The 19,871-nt window shown below is 23.9% G+C and overlaps 1 protein-coding gene across 1 annotated transcript in view; it reads right to left on the reverse strand.

Moving 5' to 3' along the window:
• Positions 1-1,643: 1,643 nt before the first annotated feature.
• LOC117172825 (gem-associated protein 5) overlaps positions 1,644-19,871 on the reverse strand; it is a 104,319-nt gene continuing 86,091 nt past the window's right edge. Inside the window, exons 10-13 of the mRNA XM_033361069.1 lie at positions 11,668-11,925; positions 7,547-7,958; positions 7,038-7,467; positions 1,644-2,062 (exon numbers count right to left, since the gene is read on the reverse strand). Of these exons, the coding sequence (XP_033216960.1) occupies positions 1,833-2,062; positions 7,038-7,467; positions 7,547-7,958; positions 11,668-11,925 (1,330 nt within the window). The 3' untranslated portion in view covers positions 1,644-1,832. The remainder of the gene's footprint in view (positions 2,063-7,037; positions 7,468-7,546; positions 7,959-11,667; positions 11,926-19,871) is intronic.

The following is a 19,871-nucleotide window of genomic DNA, read 5'->3' on the forward strand; positions in this document are numbered from 1 at the left end:
GAGTACTTGCTTCTACGGGCCTTCCTGAACGTGGTTCGTCACTTATTGATGTACGACCACGCTTAAATTCATTTACCCAGTTACAAACCGTTGCTAAGGCAGCAGCAGATGTGCCATGAACTGAGTCCAATTCATTTTTTATCTCATATGGAGTTAAACCCTTTAAATGAAAATGTTTCATTACCGCTCTGAACTCGTTTTTTTCCATTTTTCTTAACGAACAATTTTTTTTTTCAATTGGTTATAAAAACACGTAAACTCAGAAGATGTGGACTGTAACTGCACCATATATCTAGTCGGGAGTGGTGCTGACTGAAAACAGATGATTTGGAGCGATTCGCGCGCCATCTATTGGTCATTCTAAGGACATATTGAACTACCCTCGTACCTTAATGTGGCCACCATGGCGACAAGATATCGAAGTAACGGGCGGATTTCAGAAAAAGATGTAACTTTCATTTATGACTTCAGTTTTACTATGCAAGAAGAAAATAAAACTTCAACGTTATTTATCACGTTAAAATATATTCTTGTATATAAAAAACAGTATGAATAATACATTTAAATTTGTTTCAAAATATGTAAAAAAAACTTTTAAATTCCACACAAGAAATAGAAAAACCCATTACACGAGGAAGTCCTTTTTTTAAAAAGCCATAAATGATTAAAGTGTAAGAAACCTAAATGGTTAAAAGTCCTGTGAGTGTTTATGTTTCGTGCCAGTTCGTGCAGCACCTGATCGTGGTTATATTGCAGGTTATTTTTTTTGCGCTTCTATTGAATCAGTTTTAAATCATCCAGAAAAGGTGTGCCTGTGCTACTGCCATACTACGCAGCGCATACGCGAAGCAAGCGTGCTAACACGCCATGCGGCGCATATGCGACTCAATTGTTGACACATATGTCGCTACCTTGCTCTCACGACGTGCGGATCGATGCGCACATCGTGCCCGCACCGTGCGGGCATTTTGCTATCTGGGATGAAACTAACAAAAAACGGAACCAAGATCAATTGTTTAACAAATCCAAGACCATGTTGAACGAATTGGGTCAAAGAAACAAAGTCTGTCTTGTTAGAAAAACCTTGTACGATCTAAAAGAGGCTGGTGGCGCTTAGTACAGACGATTTGAGAAGGAATTGCAGACTTTAGGTGCAAATCCTTTTATAAGAAATTGTTAACAATTTGAATAGTTCCAAGACTAATTATTGAAAATTTTTGGATTTTTATTGAACTGGAAGGAAAGAAATTTTGACATAATTTTTTTCTGAACTGTTAGAGAAATTTTTGTTTTTTACAAATTTTATTGAGCTGGAGAGGGGAGAAAGTTCTATTTTTATTATTTTTCTTAAGATAAAAGAGGAACATTTATTTTCTTTTGAATTAAAAAGGTTTTTATTAAAATTTTTTTATTTTCATTTTCAGGTAATGCCTGATTGAAATTTCAATTTAATTCCGTAAAATTAAACTCATTAAAACCGCAATTTTGTCTGGAATTTTAACAAACACCCTGCATATATAAATAAAAAATCACAAATATAGGTAAATAATAAACATAATTATTTAAATAGAAAATTTATTATTCATCTGTCTTCACGCTTTTATAAATACATTTTCTATTCTCTTTTTCCGGAGTATTAAAATAAATACCCATCACATGAAAATGATTTCATTACAATTTTATAATTATCAATTAAATGGTAAAATGATTAATAATTAGTAATACTTAATAATTAACGATATACCAACGTATGAAAGACGAAGGATTGAAAGTACTTTAATTGATGCTTTTGGAAAACGACAAATGGATCCAAATGACAATTTATTTACAAATTAATTCGTAGCCTTCGTCCACGCATCATCTATTAATTTTTGCAACCTTGTTTTCAAATTTTCGTTGGAAATTTGATCAATTAATTCCAACGAAATGGCAAAAGCCTCCAATGAATTTGGTGTCGAGACTCTATTTTCCAGAAATTGTTTGCTTTCGAAACGAAGTCGGTCGAGTTGCTCGACATTTAAGGCTGTATCCAAATTCTCATCTTCGGGAGTTTGGGATTTTCCTGAAAATTGGGAAAATCAGCATACAAGAGAGGATCATTATTTGGAAGACTAAAAAATAATTATTTTTTTTTTTAGAACAAAATTTAGAATTATTTTTCAACATGTTGTTACAGATTTTTCAGGTAATTTTGCATGATTTGAGAACCATGTATTGCATTCATTTACAATTTTTTTAAATTAACATATAATGTTTTTTATTGAAAAAAATGACTCACCAAGTGTGAAATTTTGCCTTTTGTCGTAGAATATTAATTTTCTTTGTGACAGAAAGAGATTAATTTTTAAACAAAAAAGTTGAAATTAAAAAAAAAAGAGTTGCGTTTTCAACTAGGAAAGATTTGTCAATAAATAAAAAAAATCTCATCCAAAATGTTGAGTTTTCAACCGAAAAACGAGTGTTCTGTCAAATAAGAGAATTCTTAAAAAAATATTTATTTTCTAACACGAATTGAATAGCTACATTTTAAATTGAAAAATTCATTAAAACAAAATGGAATGATATAGTTCTATTTTTAAATATAGAAATGAATTGTTAACCAAAATTTCAACAAAAAAGGAATTTTCCTTAAAGTGGGTGTTTTTTCAACTCAAAACAGTAAATTTTGAACCCAAAAATTGAATCTTTGGAATTTAAAAAAAGGACATTTCCACCAAAAATATTCTAATTTCCAATCAAAAACAATTGAATAAATAAAAAAATACTAATTTTTAACAAATTATTTGAATCTTTAACCAAAATGGGCTCATTTTTAAATCAAAAAGAGGAAATTTCAATAAAAGAGTTGGTCTTTTAACCAGGAATGATTTTTCAAACAATAAAAAAAATCTCACTCAAAACATTTATTTTTTAACCGAAAATACTATTTTTCTACCAAATATGTGAATATTCAACTATAAAAAATTTATTTTCTAGAATAAATAGCTACATTTTACATTTAAAAAACTATTTTAAAAAAGGATTTTTAATGATAAAGTTACATTTTTAACCCAAGAAATGAATTCTTAACTAAAATTTCAACAGCAAAAAAATAAATTTTAACTAAAATAGTGTGCTTTGAACTCAAAATGATGAATTTTGAATTTTACCTAAATACGCATTTTAAGTGAAAATATCATTAAAAAAAAATTCACTGAAATAGTTTTAATCCGGAAATTACTTTTTAGGTGAAAAATTTGTTTGAAATTTCATCTGTTTTGTTGAAAATAAATTTTTTCTGGCAGAAAATTAATCTTAGTGGTCGAAAATTAATTTCTTTGATTCAACACTTTTTTATTGAAAATTCATTTCTTTTAATGAAAATTGAACAATTTTATATTTTCTCGAAAGCTTATTTTTTTATACATTTCTTGGGATAAAAATGTAAACATATTGGTGAAATTTTTTTTGTAATAAATTTTTTTACTTCAAATGTAACTTACTATTCCATATGTGTTAGAAAATTATTGCTTTTCAATTCAAAATTTAATAATTTTGTAGAAAACTCGTCCACTCAGTTAAAAACTTAACATTTTGGATAAGATTTTTTTTATTAGCTAAAAAAAAATCTTTTCTCGTTGAAAATTCGAGTCTTTTCTTGAAATTTTAAGACAAAGTAAAATAAATATATTTTTCGATCATACTAACCTTTTAAGTTTTTCTGTAAAATTAATCATTTTAGTTGAAAATTTATTATTTTAACTGAAAATTTAGGTATTTCATTTATAGATGAAGTTTTTAAAAATATTTTTTAGCTAAAAATTCATGTATTCTGTTGAACATTTTTCCTTCGTAGAAAATTTATTTTCTTTCTTACAAATCCATTCATTTTAGTTGAAAATTCAACTATTTCGTTAAAAATGCAATCATTTTAATTGAAAATTAATTTCCATGGCTAAAATTTGTACTATTTTTGTTAAAAATTCGCTTTTTTTGTTGAAAATTTGTTATTTTAACTGCAAATTTAAGTATGCCATTTTCAGATCCCTTTTTTCCCTTTTTTTTTTAGCAAAAAATCATTTATTTGTCCTAAAAATGCATGCATTTTGCTCAACATTTTTTTTTGGTAGAAAAATTAATTTTCTTGCTTAAAAATCCATTCTTTTTGGTTGAAAATTCATTTCCTTGGCTCAAAATTGTACTATTTTCATTGATAATTCGTTTTTTTCAGCAGAAAATTCACGTATTTGAAAATTCACGTATTCGAAATGCATTTTTTTTTTATTTGAAAATTCAACTACTTCATTAAAAATTAATTTTTTGTTGGTTGAAAATTCATCATTTTAGTGGAAAATTAATTTTCTTTGATAAAAATTGTACTATTTTCGTTGATAATTCGTTACTATATGGTTATAAATATTTTTATCAACTGAAAATTTAAATATTCCATTTTTAGATAAAATTTTATAATTTTTTGGATTAAAATTTATGCGTTTTGTTAAAACTTCATCTTTTTCGTTGAAAATCCTTTACTTTAACTAAAAATCGATGTATTTTGAACAATTTTTCTTAGTAGAAAATTAACTTTCTTGCTTAAAAATGAATTCACTTGGTTAAAAATTCAAACATTTTTTTTAAGAATTCATTTTTGTATGAAGATTAATCATTTTAGTAGAAAATTGATTTCCTTGGCAGGAAATTGTACTTTTTTTGTTAAAAATTCGTTTCTTTTCGGTTAAAAATTTATATTTTTTAGCTAAAAATTCACCTTTTTGGTAAAAACTAATTTATTTTTTATAAAAAATGCTGGAAAATTCTTCTTCTTTGATAAAAAGTAATTTATTTGACCTAAAAATTAATATATTTTGAACATTTTTTCTTCGTAGAAAATTAATTTTCTTGGTTAAAAATGCATTCATTTGGTTGAAAATTCAACTATTTTATTAAAAATGTACTTTCTTCATTGAAAATTATTCATTTTACTTGAAAATTCATTTCCTTGACAGTTTCTTTTTGGTAGAAAATTAATATTTTTTAGCTAAAGATTCGCCTTTTTAGTAGAAAATTCTTTATTATAACAAAAATGTAAGTAATCTATTATTGTAGACAATTTTTCTTTGGTAGAAAATTAATCTTCTTGCTTGAAAATGCATCTTTATGGATAAAAATTCATTTTTTTGGTTAAAGATTATTCACTTTAGTTGGAAATTTATTATTTTCCCTAAAAATTTAATTATTTCATTTTTAGATAAAAATTTATATTTTTTAGCTAAAAAGGCATGTGTTTTGTTGAAAATTCCTCTGTTTTGTAAAAAATCATTTATTTTAACTAAAAATTCATTCCTTTTTTTTGAAGATATTATCTTGGTAGAAAATTAATCTTCTCGCTTAAAAATTCATTCTTTGACTGAAAATTAAACTGCTTCGTTAAATTTTTTTTTGTGTTTAAGATTCATCGTTTTGATTAAAAATTGATTTTTTGGTTAAAGATTATAATCTTTATATTTTATATTTATATATTTTTATATATTTTTATATTTTACCTGAAAATTTAATTATTCCATTTTTGGATAAAACAATATAAAATGAATAAAATAAAATATATATTTTTTAGCTAAAAATTCATATATTTTGTTGAATATTTTTCCTTGGTAGAAAATTAATCTTTTCGCTTAAAAATTCATTTTTTGGCTGAAAATTAAATTGCTTCGTTAAAAATTAATATTTTTTTTGTATGAAAATTCAGCATTTTAGTTAAAAATTAATTTTCTTATATGAAATTTTTACTATTTTCGTTGATAATTCGTTACTTTGCGGTTCTAAATTTTGTATATAAACTGAAAATTCAAGTATTCCATTTTTAAATAAGATTTTACCATGTTTGGCTTAAAATTGATTGATTCTTTTGCTTAAAAATTCAACTATTTCTTTAAGAATTCATTTTTGTATTAAAGATTAATCATTTTAGTAAAAAATTTATTTTAACTGCAAATGTAATTATTCCATTTTAGATTAAATTTTTTAATTTGTCACTAAAACATCATATATTGGATTGAAAATTCCTCTTCTTTTGGTAGAAAATAATTTATTTCAAATAAAAATTCATGTATTTTGTTGAAAATTTTTTCTTCGTAGAAAATTAATCTTCTCACTTAAAAATGCATTTTTTTGGCTGAAAATTAAACTAATTCGTTAAAAATTAATTTTCTTTTTGGTTGAAGATTCATCATTTTAGTTAAAAATTCATTTGCTTGGCTAAAATTCTTACTATTTTCGTTAAAAATTCGTCTTTTTCGGTTGAAAATTTGTTATTTTAATTTCAAATTTAAATTTTTAACTAAAATTCATATAAGTTATAGAAAATACCTCCTTTTTTGGCAGAAAATTATTTATTATAACTAAAAATGTAAGTAATGTATTTTTGTTAAAAATTTTTCTTTGGTAGAAAATTAATCTTCTTGCTTCAAACTGCATCTTTTTGAATAAAAATTAATTTTTTTTGGTTAAAGATCATTCATTTTAGTTGAAAATTGATTATTTTACCTACGAATTTAATTATTCCATTTTTAGATAAAAATTTATATTTTTTAGCTAAAAATGTATCCTTTTTGTTGAAAATTCTTCGTTTTTGTAAAAAATCATTTATTCTAGCTAAAAATTCATGTATTTTGATGAAAAATTGTTGAAATTTTTTTTTATTGTAGATTCATTATTTTGATTGAAAAATAATTTTCTAAGATGAAAATTGCAATTTTTTGGCCAAAAATTCATGTATTTTATTGAAAATTCATCTTCGTGGTTGAAGTTCTTTCAATTAACTCCACATAATTTTACCTGAATTTTTTGAAAGAAGTCTTTTAATTAAATTTTTTAGAATATTTCTTTTCCTTTTTGGAAAAAATTAATAATCTAAATAGATTAAAAAATATAAAAATATTCCTGCTTCAAAATGAATTTTTTGTTGTTGTTAAAAATTCGACTTTTTCCTTAAAAATTCAATCTTTTGGTATTTAAATATACCTAAAATTAAAAAATTCCTTTAAAAAATGTCTAATTACCAATACTGAAGGCGAGAGAAGCTTCGACTTTGCTAATTTCGTTGATTGCAGTCCAATGTTTCACAGTTTCTCTATCCAAAAGGTCCGGAATATATTTCTCGATCATATCAACCATAAATTCATTATTTTCCAAATCCAATTTCTTCGAAATTTCCTCAGAGCACCAATTCAATAATCCATAACATAAATAAGCTCTCAAAGCTTTTGCCCTTTTATTCTCTTTGGAAAAAAAACTCTCCTCACTCGAGGGATTTTTCGCATCCAAAATTGACAGAAACTTTATCAAAAATCGTTCCGAACTCTCGGCTCGATCTTGAGATTTTTCAAAATTGTAAATCATTCCCACGGAAGTGAGAATGTGTTTCAAAAATTGGCTCTCATTTTCCGAAATTACGGCCATTGAAATCTGATAACTGACATTAATCCAGAGCTAAAAAAAATATTGAAAAATAAACAAAATTCCAATAACCAAATGAAATTATACCAATCAAATAAAAATAAATTCTTACCTCAGCTTCAGCTTTTGGAGGCAAGCAAGAAACCGCTTTTGCGAGTTCGGAATAAAATCCGGAATCTTTGTAAATACTTTTCAAATTCTCCAGAATCCCAAGCGTCGATTTCCCTTGAAACCAATCGTTAATTTTTTTAGAATCCGTATTTTCCATGGCCTTTTTAATTTCTTCGAACGCAGCGACCTGGATTTTTCTGTACCGAATTCGAGGGTTTCTATCGATTATTTTGTTAGCTATTTTGAAATCAGAAACTAAAAGCGATTCGTTTATTGCTTGCTCTGCCAGAGAATCACTTAGCTCAAGATCATCGCCAGTTTCTGCCAATTCGGCAGCTAAATCGAGACAATGAACGTCTTTTCGCCGAGCTAATAATTGCGCAGCTTTCGTGAAATTCTTCAATTTTAAGTGACTGAAAAATTAATATTTAAAGGATAATTTCCATTTCAATCAATAATTATTTACGACTTTTTTAATTCATTGATTATGTTATTTCGTTATTAATTTCCCGGTTCACAAAAATTTTTCGCGGTCAATGAAATTTAAAAAATTGAATAATAAATCCAAAAATTATTTCGTTCGAATTAATAAAAACTTAACTGCAAATTAAAGTACTCACAGTGAAACTCTTGAATTTAAATTTTTGAAAATTGAACTTTAAAAGCTGTTTTATTCAACAATTTTTTATTCAAATGATAAATTTTAATTTACAAGTAAAAAAGTCGAAGCTAGTATCACTTTTCAACGGAGCAATTTAAAATTAAATGCAGTCAAACTGAAAAATTAACAATTTTAGTACCATTTTAAGCAATTTTAAATTGTAATTACAGCTCAGAATTTCTTAAAAATTAAAAATTTCCTGTTTAAATTCAGAATTTTAATTCTTTAAGAAAATTTTTGATTTCAACTTGAAAATAAAATTTCTTTTCAAAAAATCCTTGTTCAAATCCGGAATTTTCATACTTTTGGAAATTTTTCCGTTTCAACTAAGAATTAGAATTTTTTCTAAAATTCCCTGTTCCAATTCATAATTTAAATTTTGTTCGAAAATACCTCGTTTCAACCTAGAATTATAATTTTGTTTGAAAAATTCAATTTTCCATTGAGAACCGTTATTCTCCTGAATAAATTTTAATTCCAGCTCAGAATTTGTGAAAAGTAAAAAATTCCCTGTTCAAATCGAGAATTTTAATTATTTATTTTCACTTAGAAATAAAAATCTTTTAAAAAAATTCCTGTTCAAATCAAAAATTTCAATTCTTTTACAAAATTCTACATTTCAACTAAGAGTTTGAATTTTTTGTAAAATTCTCTGTTCCTACTCATAATTGATTGAAAATTAAAAATTCCTTGCTCAAATCCGGAGTTTTTATACTTTTCGAAATTTTTTCGTTTCAACAAGAATTAAAAATTTTTCTGTATTCATAATTTTAACTAAGAATAAAAATTAATTTTCCACCAAAAAGACGAATTTTCTACGAAAATTTTGAATCTTCAAAAAAAAAGAACTTACACACGTAATGAATCTTAGAGCAAAAAAATTAATTTTTAATAAAAATATGGAATAGTTAAATTTTCAGTTGAAGCAAAAAAAAAATATTTAATAAGAAAAAGAATTTTCAACAATATATTTAAATAAAGTAATATAAACATACTTTTACTATTTATTATTTATGAATTTAAAAAAAATTTTAAGTGTACCATTTTATAAGCAATTTTGAATTTTAATTCCAACTCAGAATTTGTTAAAAATTGAAAATTTCTCTGTTTAAATCCAGAATTTTAATGCTTTTCGAAAAATTATCGGTTCAAATACAGAATTTTAATTCTTTTCGAAAATTCTCCATTTCAAGTAATTGTAAGAGTTTTAATTTTTCTGTAAAATTCCCTGTTCCCATTCATAATTTTAATTTATTTTAAAATATCTCGTTTCAACACAGAACAATAATTTTGTTGGAAAAATGCAATTTTCGATTGAAAATTATTATTCTCCTGAATCAATTTCAGTTCCAACTCAAAATTAGGTAAAAATTGAAAATTCTTTGTTCCAATTCAGAATTTGAATACTATTGGGAAATTTTCCGTTTCACCTAAGAATTATAATTTTTTGTCAAATTCCCTTTTCCAATTCATAATTTAATTTTTTTCGAAAACATCCCGTTTCAACTTAAAATTAGAATTCATTCAATTAACAAATTCCTCGTTCTAGCTCGGAATTTATTTAAATTTTAGAATTCCCTGTTCCAAGACAAATTATAATTTTTTCGATAAATACCAGTTTCAACTCAGACTGTGTTAAAAATTAAAAATTTCCCGTTTAAATCCGGAATTTGAACTCCTTTCGAAAAATTTTCTATTCAAATCCAGAATTTTTATTCTTTTCGAAAATTCTCCATTTCAACTAATTGTAAAAATTAGAATTTTTCGTAAAATTCCCTGTTCCAATTCATAATTTAATTTTTTTTCGAAAATACTTCGTTTCAACACAGAAATATAATTTTGTTGGAAAAATTCAATTTTCTATTAAAAATTGTTTTTCTCCTGAATCAATACCAATTCCAACTCAACATTGGTTAAAAATTGAAAAATCCTCGTTCAAATCCGGAATTTTAATATTTTTGAAAATTTTCTGTTTTAACTAAGAGTTAGAATTTTTGTAAAATTCCCTGTTCCAATTCATAATTTTAGTTTTTTCGAAAACATCCCATTTCAACTTAGAACTAAAATTTATTATATTAAAAAATTTCCTGTTCCAGCTCGAAATTTATTAAAATTTTTAAAATCCCGGTTCCAACACAAATTTTAATTCTTTTCGATAAATACCAATTTCAAGTCAGAATTAGTTAAAATTTGAAAATTCCCTGCCTTAACTCAAAACTAAAATTTTGTGGAAAAATTTCCTGTTCTAATTCAGAATTTTTATTCGAAAATTTCCAGTACTAGCTCGGAATTGGTTAAAATTTGAAAATTCCTGAGTTAGAAGTAAAAATTATTATTAATCTTGAAAAATTCCAGCTCCAACTAACAATTTTTAAATAGTGTAAAAATCCACAAAATGCATCGAAATTTTATTTCAAGATCTTGAAACATCTACATGTAGTTTCAAATTTATTCAAATTTGAAAATATTAAAAGTTTCTCACACCTTCTAAATATCTTTTAAAATTATTCGAATTTCAAATCATTTTTCAATTTAAAAAAATTTTAATTAACTTTGATCTTTTTTAAATCTTCTAAATATCTCTTCAACTTACTCGATTTTTTTCTCAAACTAATAGGCGTTCACGTATTATTTATAATATCAAAATTCTACAATTTGACTACCAAATTAAATTTTGTTAAATAGAACAATAAAATTGTTTATAATTACTGATTATAAATAAACATTCAGATATTTTTAAATATTAAGTAATTGTTCTTTTTCTTAATTGAAAATTTTCAAATAGCATGGTTTAAAACTGGAATATTTAGGAATGAAATTTAATAAAAGCCTTTAATTCTAAATAAATTATTTTGAACTTATTTTGAAATTAAAAATTGTCAACTGATGCCGAATCGTTTCGTACAATTAATTTTGTTTTTAAATCTTAAAGTGAATTCAATGTTAAAAATCATTAATTAATTTCTATTTACAGTTTATCAACTAAAAAGTTTGGATATAAAATATTGTTAAATATTAAATAATGATTCTTTTTCTAAATTTAAAAATTTCAAATTAAATGGGCTACAAATTAAATAATTTAGACTGAAACAATAGTTTGAATTTAATAAAACCCTTTAATTACGAATATATTATGAAGTTATTTTTAAGTTAAAAATTGTTCATAAAATCTGGAAAATTTTCAAATGTTGAACGGATTTAGAATCGTATTGCTAAATAAATTATTGATCAGTTTTCAATACTTAAAGAACAGATTAATTTAAAAAAATGTATTTATATTTACAGTTAATTAAATAAAACTATTTTATCAAAAATTTTGAACTTTACGCTTTTAATTTTCAATTCTTGAAGTCTTCAAAATTGCACTTTAAAATTCTTTAAATTGAAAATAAATGCTTAAAAATCAAAATTCAGTCTCCAAAATCTAATTGCAAAATTATGAAATTGAAGTTAGCATTTACCATTGAACAGCTTCTTCGAAGAATCCTTCCTTCGTCGCCGTACTTGCCCAATCCCTCAAAATATTTTCTACAACCGGGTCTTCGGGATCGAGTTTTAATGTCGCGAGAGCTAAAGCTTCTTTGAACATTTTAGCGTCCAAAAAAATCCCAACGGCTTGGTGATTTCTGTGAATTCTGAGAAGATAGCAAACGGCTTTGTTTATGTGGCCCTCGGATAACAATTGCATCGCGTAGGCCTCGCACGTTTCCTGCCAGGTTCTACAAAAAATAATAAATCAATTCGTGACTTAAAATTTGTAGTCCGAAATGAAAGAAAAAGAGTCCAGTGGAAAATTAATTTTTATTTTCTCAGAAAAATTTCGAGCTTTCTAATATACGAGGGGTGTTCAAAAAGTAAGTTTCCCTGCTCCGGGAAAAAAGCAAAACACAATTTTTAGGTTAAAGTAACATATGTAATTATTGTTTGACTTATAAACTATTTTTCTACATAGTCCCGTTGGACTTGAATACATTTTTTATATCTGTTCTGAGGCTTTGACAAAGCTTGTTTATAAAATCCGTGCCCTGTTTTTTAAAGAATAATTTTAAAAAGTCTTTCACTTCATCATTTAAATTGAAGTGATGGCCACCCAAACTTTCCTTTAACTTAGGAAAAAGAAAAAAGTCACTTGGTGCGATATCTGGAGAGTAGGGTGGGTAATCAAAAATTTTCCATTTAAATTTTTCCAGCAAGGTTTGTGTTTTTTTTTTTTGCTGAATGAGGCCGCGCATTTTTGTGAAAAAGCAACACTTTTCTCGATAATTTTCCAGGACGCTTTCGTTTAATGGCAGACTCATGCATTTATCACCATAAATATGCACTAATTCAGTGTGAATTTCGTTGCCATTAAGCCCTTTTTTCAGTTAAAAAGCGAATAACTGCACGCAACTCACAAGTGGACACGTTTTTCACAGGTAGCTCCATGGTTTCCGAGCCGGTACCAGTGATCCCAGATCTGAAACGAGACGTGGTCCAATACTATGACACGTCTATGTCCGTGTGAATATGGTAGGAGACGATATAAATGCCTGGGTTGCGCGCGCAACCCATTTCTCCTCTTCTGAATTTCAAAAATCGAAGGTGCACGATTGCCGGTCGGAACACTTCGGCGGTTCTATTTATATCTCTATCTGCTTTGAAATAAAATGAAGAGATTGGGATTTTAATAATTTCAGATTTCGATGCTGGGCTGGCGATTCTCATGATTTGAATACTTCGCGCGCCTCTTTATATTCGTATATTTTGAGGTTACGTTACTTCAAGTATAAAATTTATCAGTACCGGCCCGGTACTGATGAAAAAAATTTTTTCGGCAGCTAAGACCGGTTCCGCTCTTATCGGTATATCCTAAACTAAAACTATTTTCGGTCCGAGCTCACTAGATGGCGCTGAGGCAAAACAGCAGACTAGGGAAACTTATTTTTTGAACACCCATCGTAATATTTTGAAAATATTAAAATTGAACTTTAATGTTTATTTAAATCATTATTCAATAGTCTATAAATTATAGAGATTTAAAAAAAGCTATTAAAAAAAAAGAATATTAAAACTATATAAAATTGTATGGAAATATTATCACCCTTTCCTCGTATTTCCACTTAAATACGAATTAAATTAACAGAATAAAATAAGAAAATCATACTGTTTTTCTTTGAAATTTACTTATTTTGGCTGAAAAAAGTCTACTATTACATTTTTTGTTGAGAATTCATCTTTTTCGTGAAAAAATTGATTATTGGGTTGAAAACTCGTCATTTTTAATTTGAATCTTATTTTTTTGGTTGAAGACTCATCATTTTAGTTGAAAATGAATTCCTTGTGTTGAAAATTTGTTTGTTTTTTTTTCGTTAAAAATTAATTTTTTGACTGACCATTTCTGGTTGAAAATTTATGTATTTTGTTCCGCATTCGTCTTTTTATTCTTCAGTTTTTTTAGGATTGTAGATTTATCATATAAGTTAAAAGTTAAATTATTTAATTGAAAATTTTCTTTTTTTAGTTAAACATTATATTTTTTTTAATTCAATAATTTGGCTGAAAATTATTCTTTTTGGTTAAAAATAATTTCTTTGTCAGAAGTTTCGATTATTTTGTTAAAAATTTCACTTTTGGGTAAAAAATTCAACAATTCAATCTTTTTTGGTTACAAAAGCACTTACTTCTTTATTAAAAATGCAGTTATTTTCATTAAATGTCGTCTTTTATATATATTTTTTTCAACCAAAAAATTAATTTTTTACCACAAAAGAAAACAATTTTTAACAAAAAAGTTCAATTTTCAATGAAAAAGATGTATTTTTGAACAAAAAATACTTAATTTTCAACGGTAAAAACGAACGTTTAACAAAATTATAGAATTTTCAACAATAAAAAATGAATTTTGAAACAAAAAGATTAATTTTTAACTGAAAAAGAAAACAATTTTCAAGAAACAGTTAACTTTTCAATCAAGGAGATGAATTTTTGAATAAAATGAGAAATCATCAACCAAAGATAAATGAGTTTTTTATACAGCAGTTTAACTTTCAAACAAGTAGTAGAATTTTCAACCAAAACAGATTTGAATTTTAAATAAAAAAAACTGTTTATTCGACCATAAAAGACAAATTTCTAAACAAAAAGTGGAATTTTCTACAAAGTAGTTAAATTAGCAATCAAGGAAATAAATTGTCAAACAAGAATCATTTTGTAACAAAAAATACGAATTTTCAACAAAATATATGAATAATAAAACCAAATAGTTAAATTTTTAATTATGAAGGTGAATTTTCGATAAAAAAATTAATTTTTAACCCGAAAAAAAAGAATTTTCTATAAAAAATACAATTTTTCAACCAAAGATATGCATAACAAACTCAAAAAGACAAATTTTCAGAAAAAAAAAACGAATTTTAAATCAAATAGTAAGATTTTCAACGAAAAAAAAATAATTAAATTTTTAACCAGAGTTGAATCTTAAAATTAAATATATAATTTTGAAAAAATAAATAAATAAATTTTAAACCAAGAAGATTAATTTTTAACCACCAAAGAAAGAGATTTTTAACAAAATAGTTAAATTTTCAATTGAGAAGGTGAATTTTCGACAAAAAAATGAATTTTCAACTCAAAAAAAAATTATTTTCTACAAAATAGTTTAATAATCAAGCAAGAAAATAAATTATCAAATAAAAATAATCATTTTCTAAAAAAGAAAGACGAATTTTCAACCAAATAGTTAAACATTCAGCTCAAAAAGATATTTTTTCAGCCAAAAGTGGAATAAATCAATTAACGGTTAAAAAAATTAATTTTCAACGGTAAAAACGAACTTTTTACAAAATAGTGGAATTTTAAACAACAAAAAATTTAATTTGAACCAAGAAAATTAATTTTTTAACTACAAAAGAATACGATTTTCAACCAAATAGTTCACTTTTCAATCAACGAGATGAATTTTTAAATAAAATGATGAATCATCAACCAAAGAAAAATGAGTTTTTTATACAGCAGTTTAGCTTTCAACCATGTAGTAAAATTTTCAACCAAAAAAGATGTTAATTTGAAATCAAAAACAGCTTAATCAACCAGAAAAGACAAATTTCTAAACAAAACGTGGAATTTTTAACATCAAAAATGAATTTTAACCCAAGAAAATTAATTTTTTACAAAAAAAAATATTAATTGTCTACAAATTAGTTAAATTATCAATCAAGGAAATAACGAATTTTCAACCAAATAGTAAAATTTACAGCGAACAAAAAAACATAATTTTAGAAAAATGGTTAAATTTTCAACCAGAGATGAATCTTCAATCAAAAAAGGAATTTTTTAACAAAATAATTAAATTATCAATCAAGGAAATAACGAATTTTCAACCAAATAGTAAAATTTACAGCGAACAAAAAAACGAAATTTTAGAAAAATGATTAAATTTTCAACCAGAGATGAATCTTCAATCAAAAAAGGAATTTTTTAACAAAATAGTTAAATTATCAATCAAGGAAATAACGAATTTTAAACCAAATAGTAAAATTTACAGCGAACAAAAAAACGAAATTTTAGAAAAATGGTTAAATTTTCAACCAGAGATGAATCTTCAATCAAAAAAGGAATTTTTTAACAAAATAGTTAAATTATCAATCAAAGAAATAACGAATTTTCAACCAAATAGTAAAATTTACAGCGAATAAAAAAACGAAATTTTAGAAAAATGATTAAATTTTCAACCAGAGATGAATCTTCAATCAAAAAAGGAATTTTTTAACAAAATAGTTAAATTATCAATCAACCAGATAAATTGCCAACCAAGAAGATTCATTTTTTATTTAAAAAAAAATATAATTTTCAGCCAAATAGTTAAATTTACAACCCAAAAATCTAAATTTTCAACCAAAATTGGAATAATTAAATTTTCGGTTAAAAATTAATTTTCAACTAAAAAAACGAATTTTGAACAAAATGGTTAAATTTTAAAACAAAGATGAATCTTAAAATATAAGAAAATGATTTCGAAAAAATAGCGAAATTTTCAACCAAAAAAATTAATTTTGAACCAAGAAGATTAATTTTTAACCATAAAAGAAAACGATTTGTAACAAAATAGTTGAATTTTGAATGAAAAAGATGAATGCTTAATAAAAAATATACAATAGTTCATATATAAAATAAAAAAATTTGAATTTTAAATAAAAAACCGTTTTTTTATTTTTGTAGAAAAATCATTTTCTTCGTTAAAAATTCCAATATTTTGTTAATTTTTTTTTTTAATTGAAGATTTATCTCTGGATGAAAATTTAACTAATTTGTTAAAAATTCCTTTTTTTTCTTGAAAATTCATTTTTTTAACTAAAAAGTGATTAAATTCTCGAATGTTTAAAAAAAGTGGCCAAAATTTTTTTAATTAAATTAAAGTGGGTTTGATATTAAACTCAATTTAAAACTCTTTATATTCCTAAAATTTCAAATCAAAATATTGCATTTTCAACGACACTGATACATTTTTAACCAACTAGTTGAATTTTCAACAAAAAAAGTTTATTTTCAACCAAGAAGATTAATTTTCAACGACAAAAGAAAACAATTTTCTACAAAATAGTTAAATTTTCAATTAAGGGAATACAATTAGCAACCAAGAAGAATGTTTTTGTGCCAAAAAAGTAGAATTTTCAACAAAAAAAAACAAAGAATTTTCTACAAAACAGTTTAATTAATTATTAATTTTCCACTCAAAAAGGTATATTTTCAGTCAAAAGTAGAATACATAAATTTATGGTAAAAAACATTAATTTTCAACGGTAAAAACAAAATTTTAACAAAATAATGAAATTTTCAACAATAAAAAATTAATTTTGAGCCATGAAAATTAATTTTCTACAAAAAAAAAAAGAATTTTTTACAAAATAGTAAATAATCAATTAAAGGAATAAATTGCCGAACAAAAAGAATCAGTTTCTACACACACACAAAAATTCAACCAAATAGTTAAATTTTCAACTCAAAAAATAAAGTTTCAACCGAGAAAATTTATTTTTAAAACAAAATAAAAAATTTCTACAAAATATTTAAATTATCAATCAAGATAATAAATTTTTTACCAATGAAATTGAAAAAATGGAACACTAAAGCTAAAAAAATTTCCACTTGAGGTAATAAAAACTGAGCTGGAAATAAAAGCACTCAAAGTGGAACCGTTAAATTTTGAACTTTTAAAATTGAAATTTAAAAGTTTTTAATTAAATTTTTTTTTATTTAAATGCTCAATAATTTAAGTATAAAATTCAAGGTACTAACATTTTTCAATATAAAAAATATAAATCCACGTTATCATTTTCAATGCTCTAAATTAAAAAGTCAATCAATGAACTTTAAAATTTTCAAAATTATATAGTTTTAAGGAATTTTAAGCTAGAAACATCAAATATTGAAAAATTGAAAAAAATTTAACTAAACACTTCTTAAATTAGAAATTCAATTATTTTATTTTTTAAATATTATAAACATCCTTGGGAAGCTTCAAAATTTTATTTCAAAATCTTGAGAAATCTAGAAGAATAAAAACCTTTTCTTTAGATTCCTAATAGAATTAAAAATAACTTTTCAGTTTGAAAAATTATTTAAAGAGAATATTTAAAAAGTTTTTAAAAGATTTAAACAAAATTTTCAAAAAAGATTCAAGAAGATTTTAAGAAAACTTTCTCAAATTTGCATGATAATTTTTATTCTTTTTAAAACTCCTAAATATCTGTTAAAATTATACATCAAAATTTAAAATTTTCACTTATAAATTAAGCATTTTTCAAATACGAAAATTAAAATTGTAACGTTTAAAGTTTAAAGGCTCATCGAAATTTTAACGATTCCAGGTTTTCTGTTTCAAACAATTCAGTTGAAGATTCTTTACTTTCAAATATTTTGTTTCAATTTACTTGCCTTACATAAAAATTAAAAAATTCTAAATATTCAATAATTAACCTCTTTTTTATTAAAAATTTCAAATTGAATGGGTTAAAAAATTGAATATTTTAGATCAAAACAATATTTTAAATCTAATAAAATTCTTTAATTAAGAATATAATATTATGAAGTTATTTTTAAGTTAAAAATAGTCTATAAACTGTTTAAGTTTTAATGCTAAAATCTGAATATTCTTAAATTTTGAACTGGTTTAAAGTAATTTTGTCAAAGAGAATTTTCAACAAAATGCATCAATTTTGAACAAAATAGTTGAATTTTTAAATAAAAAAGATCGATTTTCAACGAACCAGTTGAATTTAGAACTGAAAAAGGTCTGTTTCCAACAAAAAAATGGAATACTTAAATTTTCAGTTAAAAAAAATTCATTTTCCAAACAAAAAAAAACAACAAATTTCCACTAAAATTGATGAATTTTTAAACAATCGAAAATATGAATTTTCACTTTTTTTGCAATTTTCTCTCTCTCATGACCGAAAAATCTTTCTAAATCGAAAATTTAGATTACGTTTAAAACTTGTCTTTTTTGGTGGGAAATTCAGGTATTCCAGTTAAAAATAAAACAACTTGTTTGAAAATTTAAGTATTTCATTTTCTGTTGAAAACTGGTATTTTTTAGTTTAAAATTTAACTATTTGGTTTAAAATTCATGTATTTTGTTGAAAATTCGTTCTTTTAGTAGAAAGTTAATCTTTTGAATATAAAATTTATCTTTTTGCTTAAAAATTCAATAATTTGTTTTCAATTTTATCTCTCTCATGACCGAAAAATCTTTTTTAGTTGAAAATTCATGTTTTGTTCAAAATTTCTCTTTTTTGTTTAAAAATTGATCTTCTTTAGTTAAAAATTCAACTGTTTTGTTGAAACTGTATATATCTTGTTAAAAAATCGCCTTTTCTGATAGAAAATTAATCTTCTTGTTTGAAAATTTAATTATTTCATTTTTGGTTGAAAACTGGTATTTTTTAGTTGAAAATTCAACAATTTGGTTGAAAATTAATCTTTTCTAGTTAAAATTTCAACTATTTGTTTGAGAATTCATGTAATTAATAAAAAATTCGTTTTATTTTTTATTAAAAATTAAGTTTTTAAAACGAAAAAATGTTTCTAAGTTGAAAATTTAGTTTATGTTTAAAAATTATCTTTTTTGGTTTAAAATCCAGATATTCCAGTTAAATAAATAAATCTTTTCTATTAAAAATTTCAACTATTTGGTTGAAAATTAATCTTTTCTAGTTAAAATTTCAATTATTTGTTTGAGAATTCATGTAATTTATAAAAAATTCGTTTTATTTTTTATTGAAAATTAATTTTTCAAACCGAAAAAATCTTTTTAAGTTGAAAATTTAGATTATGTTTAAAACTTGTTTTTTTTTTTTTGGTTGGAAATTCAGATATTCAAGTTAAATAAATTAATATTTTTGGTTGAAAATAAAAGAACTTGTTTGAAAATTTAATTATTTCATTTTTGGTTCAAAACTGGTATTTTTTTGTTTAAAATTCAACTATTTGGTTGAAAATTAATCTTTCCTAGTTAAAATTTCAACTTTTTGTTTGAGAATTTATGTAATTTATAAAAAATTCGTTTTATTTTTCATTAAAAATTATATTTTAAGCCAAACCAATCTTTTTAAGCTGAAAATTTAGATTATGTTTAAAACTAGTTTTTTTTTTGGTTGGAAATTCAGATATTCTAGTAAAATAAATTAAT

This window comes from Belonocnema kinseyi, chromosome 5 (assembly GCF_010883055.1).
Source record: "Belonocnema kinseyi isolate 2016_QV_RU_SX_M_011 chromosome 5, B_treatae_v1, whole genome shotgun sequence".
In the NCBI taxonomy this organism is placed as follows: Eukaryota; Metazoa; Arthropoda; class Insecta; order Hymenoptera; family Cynipidae; genus Belonocnema; species Belonocnema kinseyi.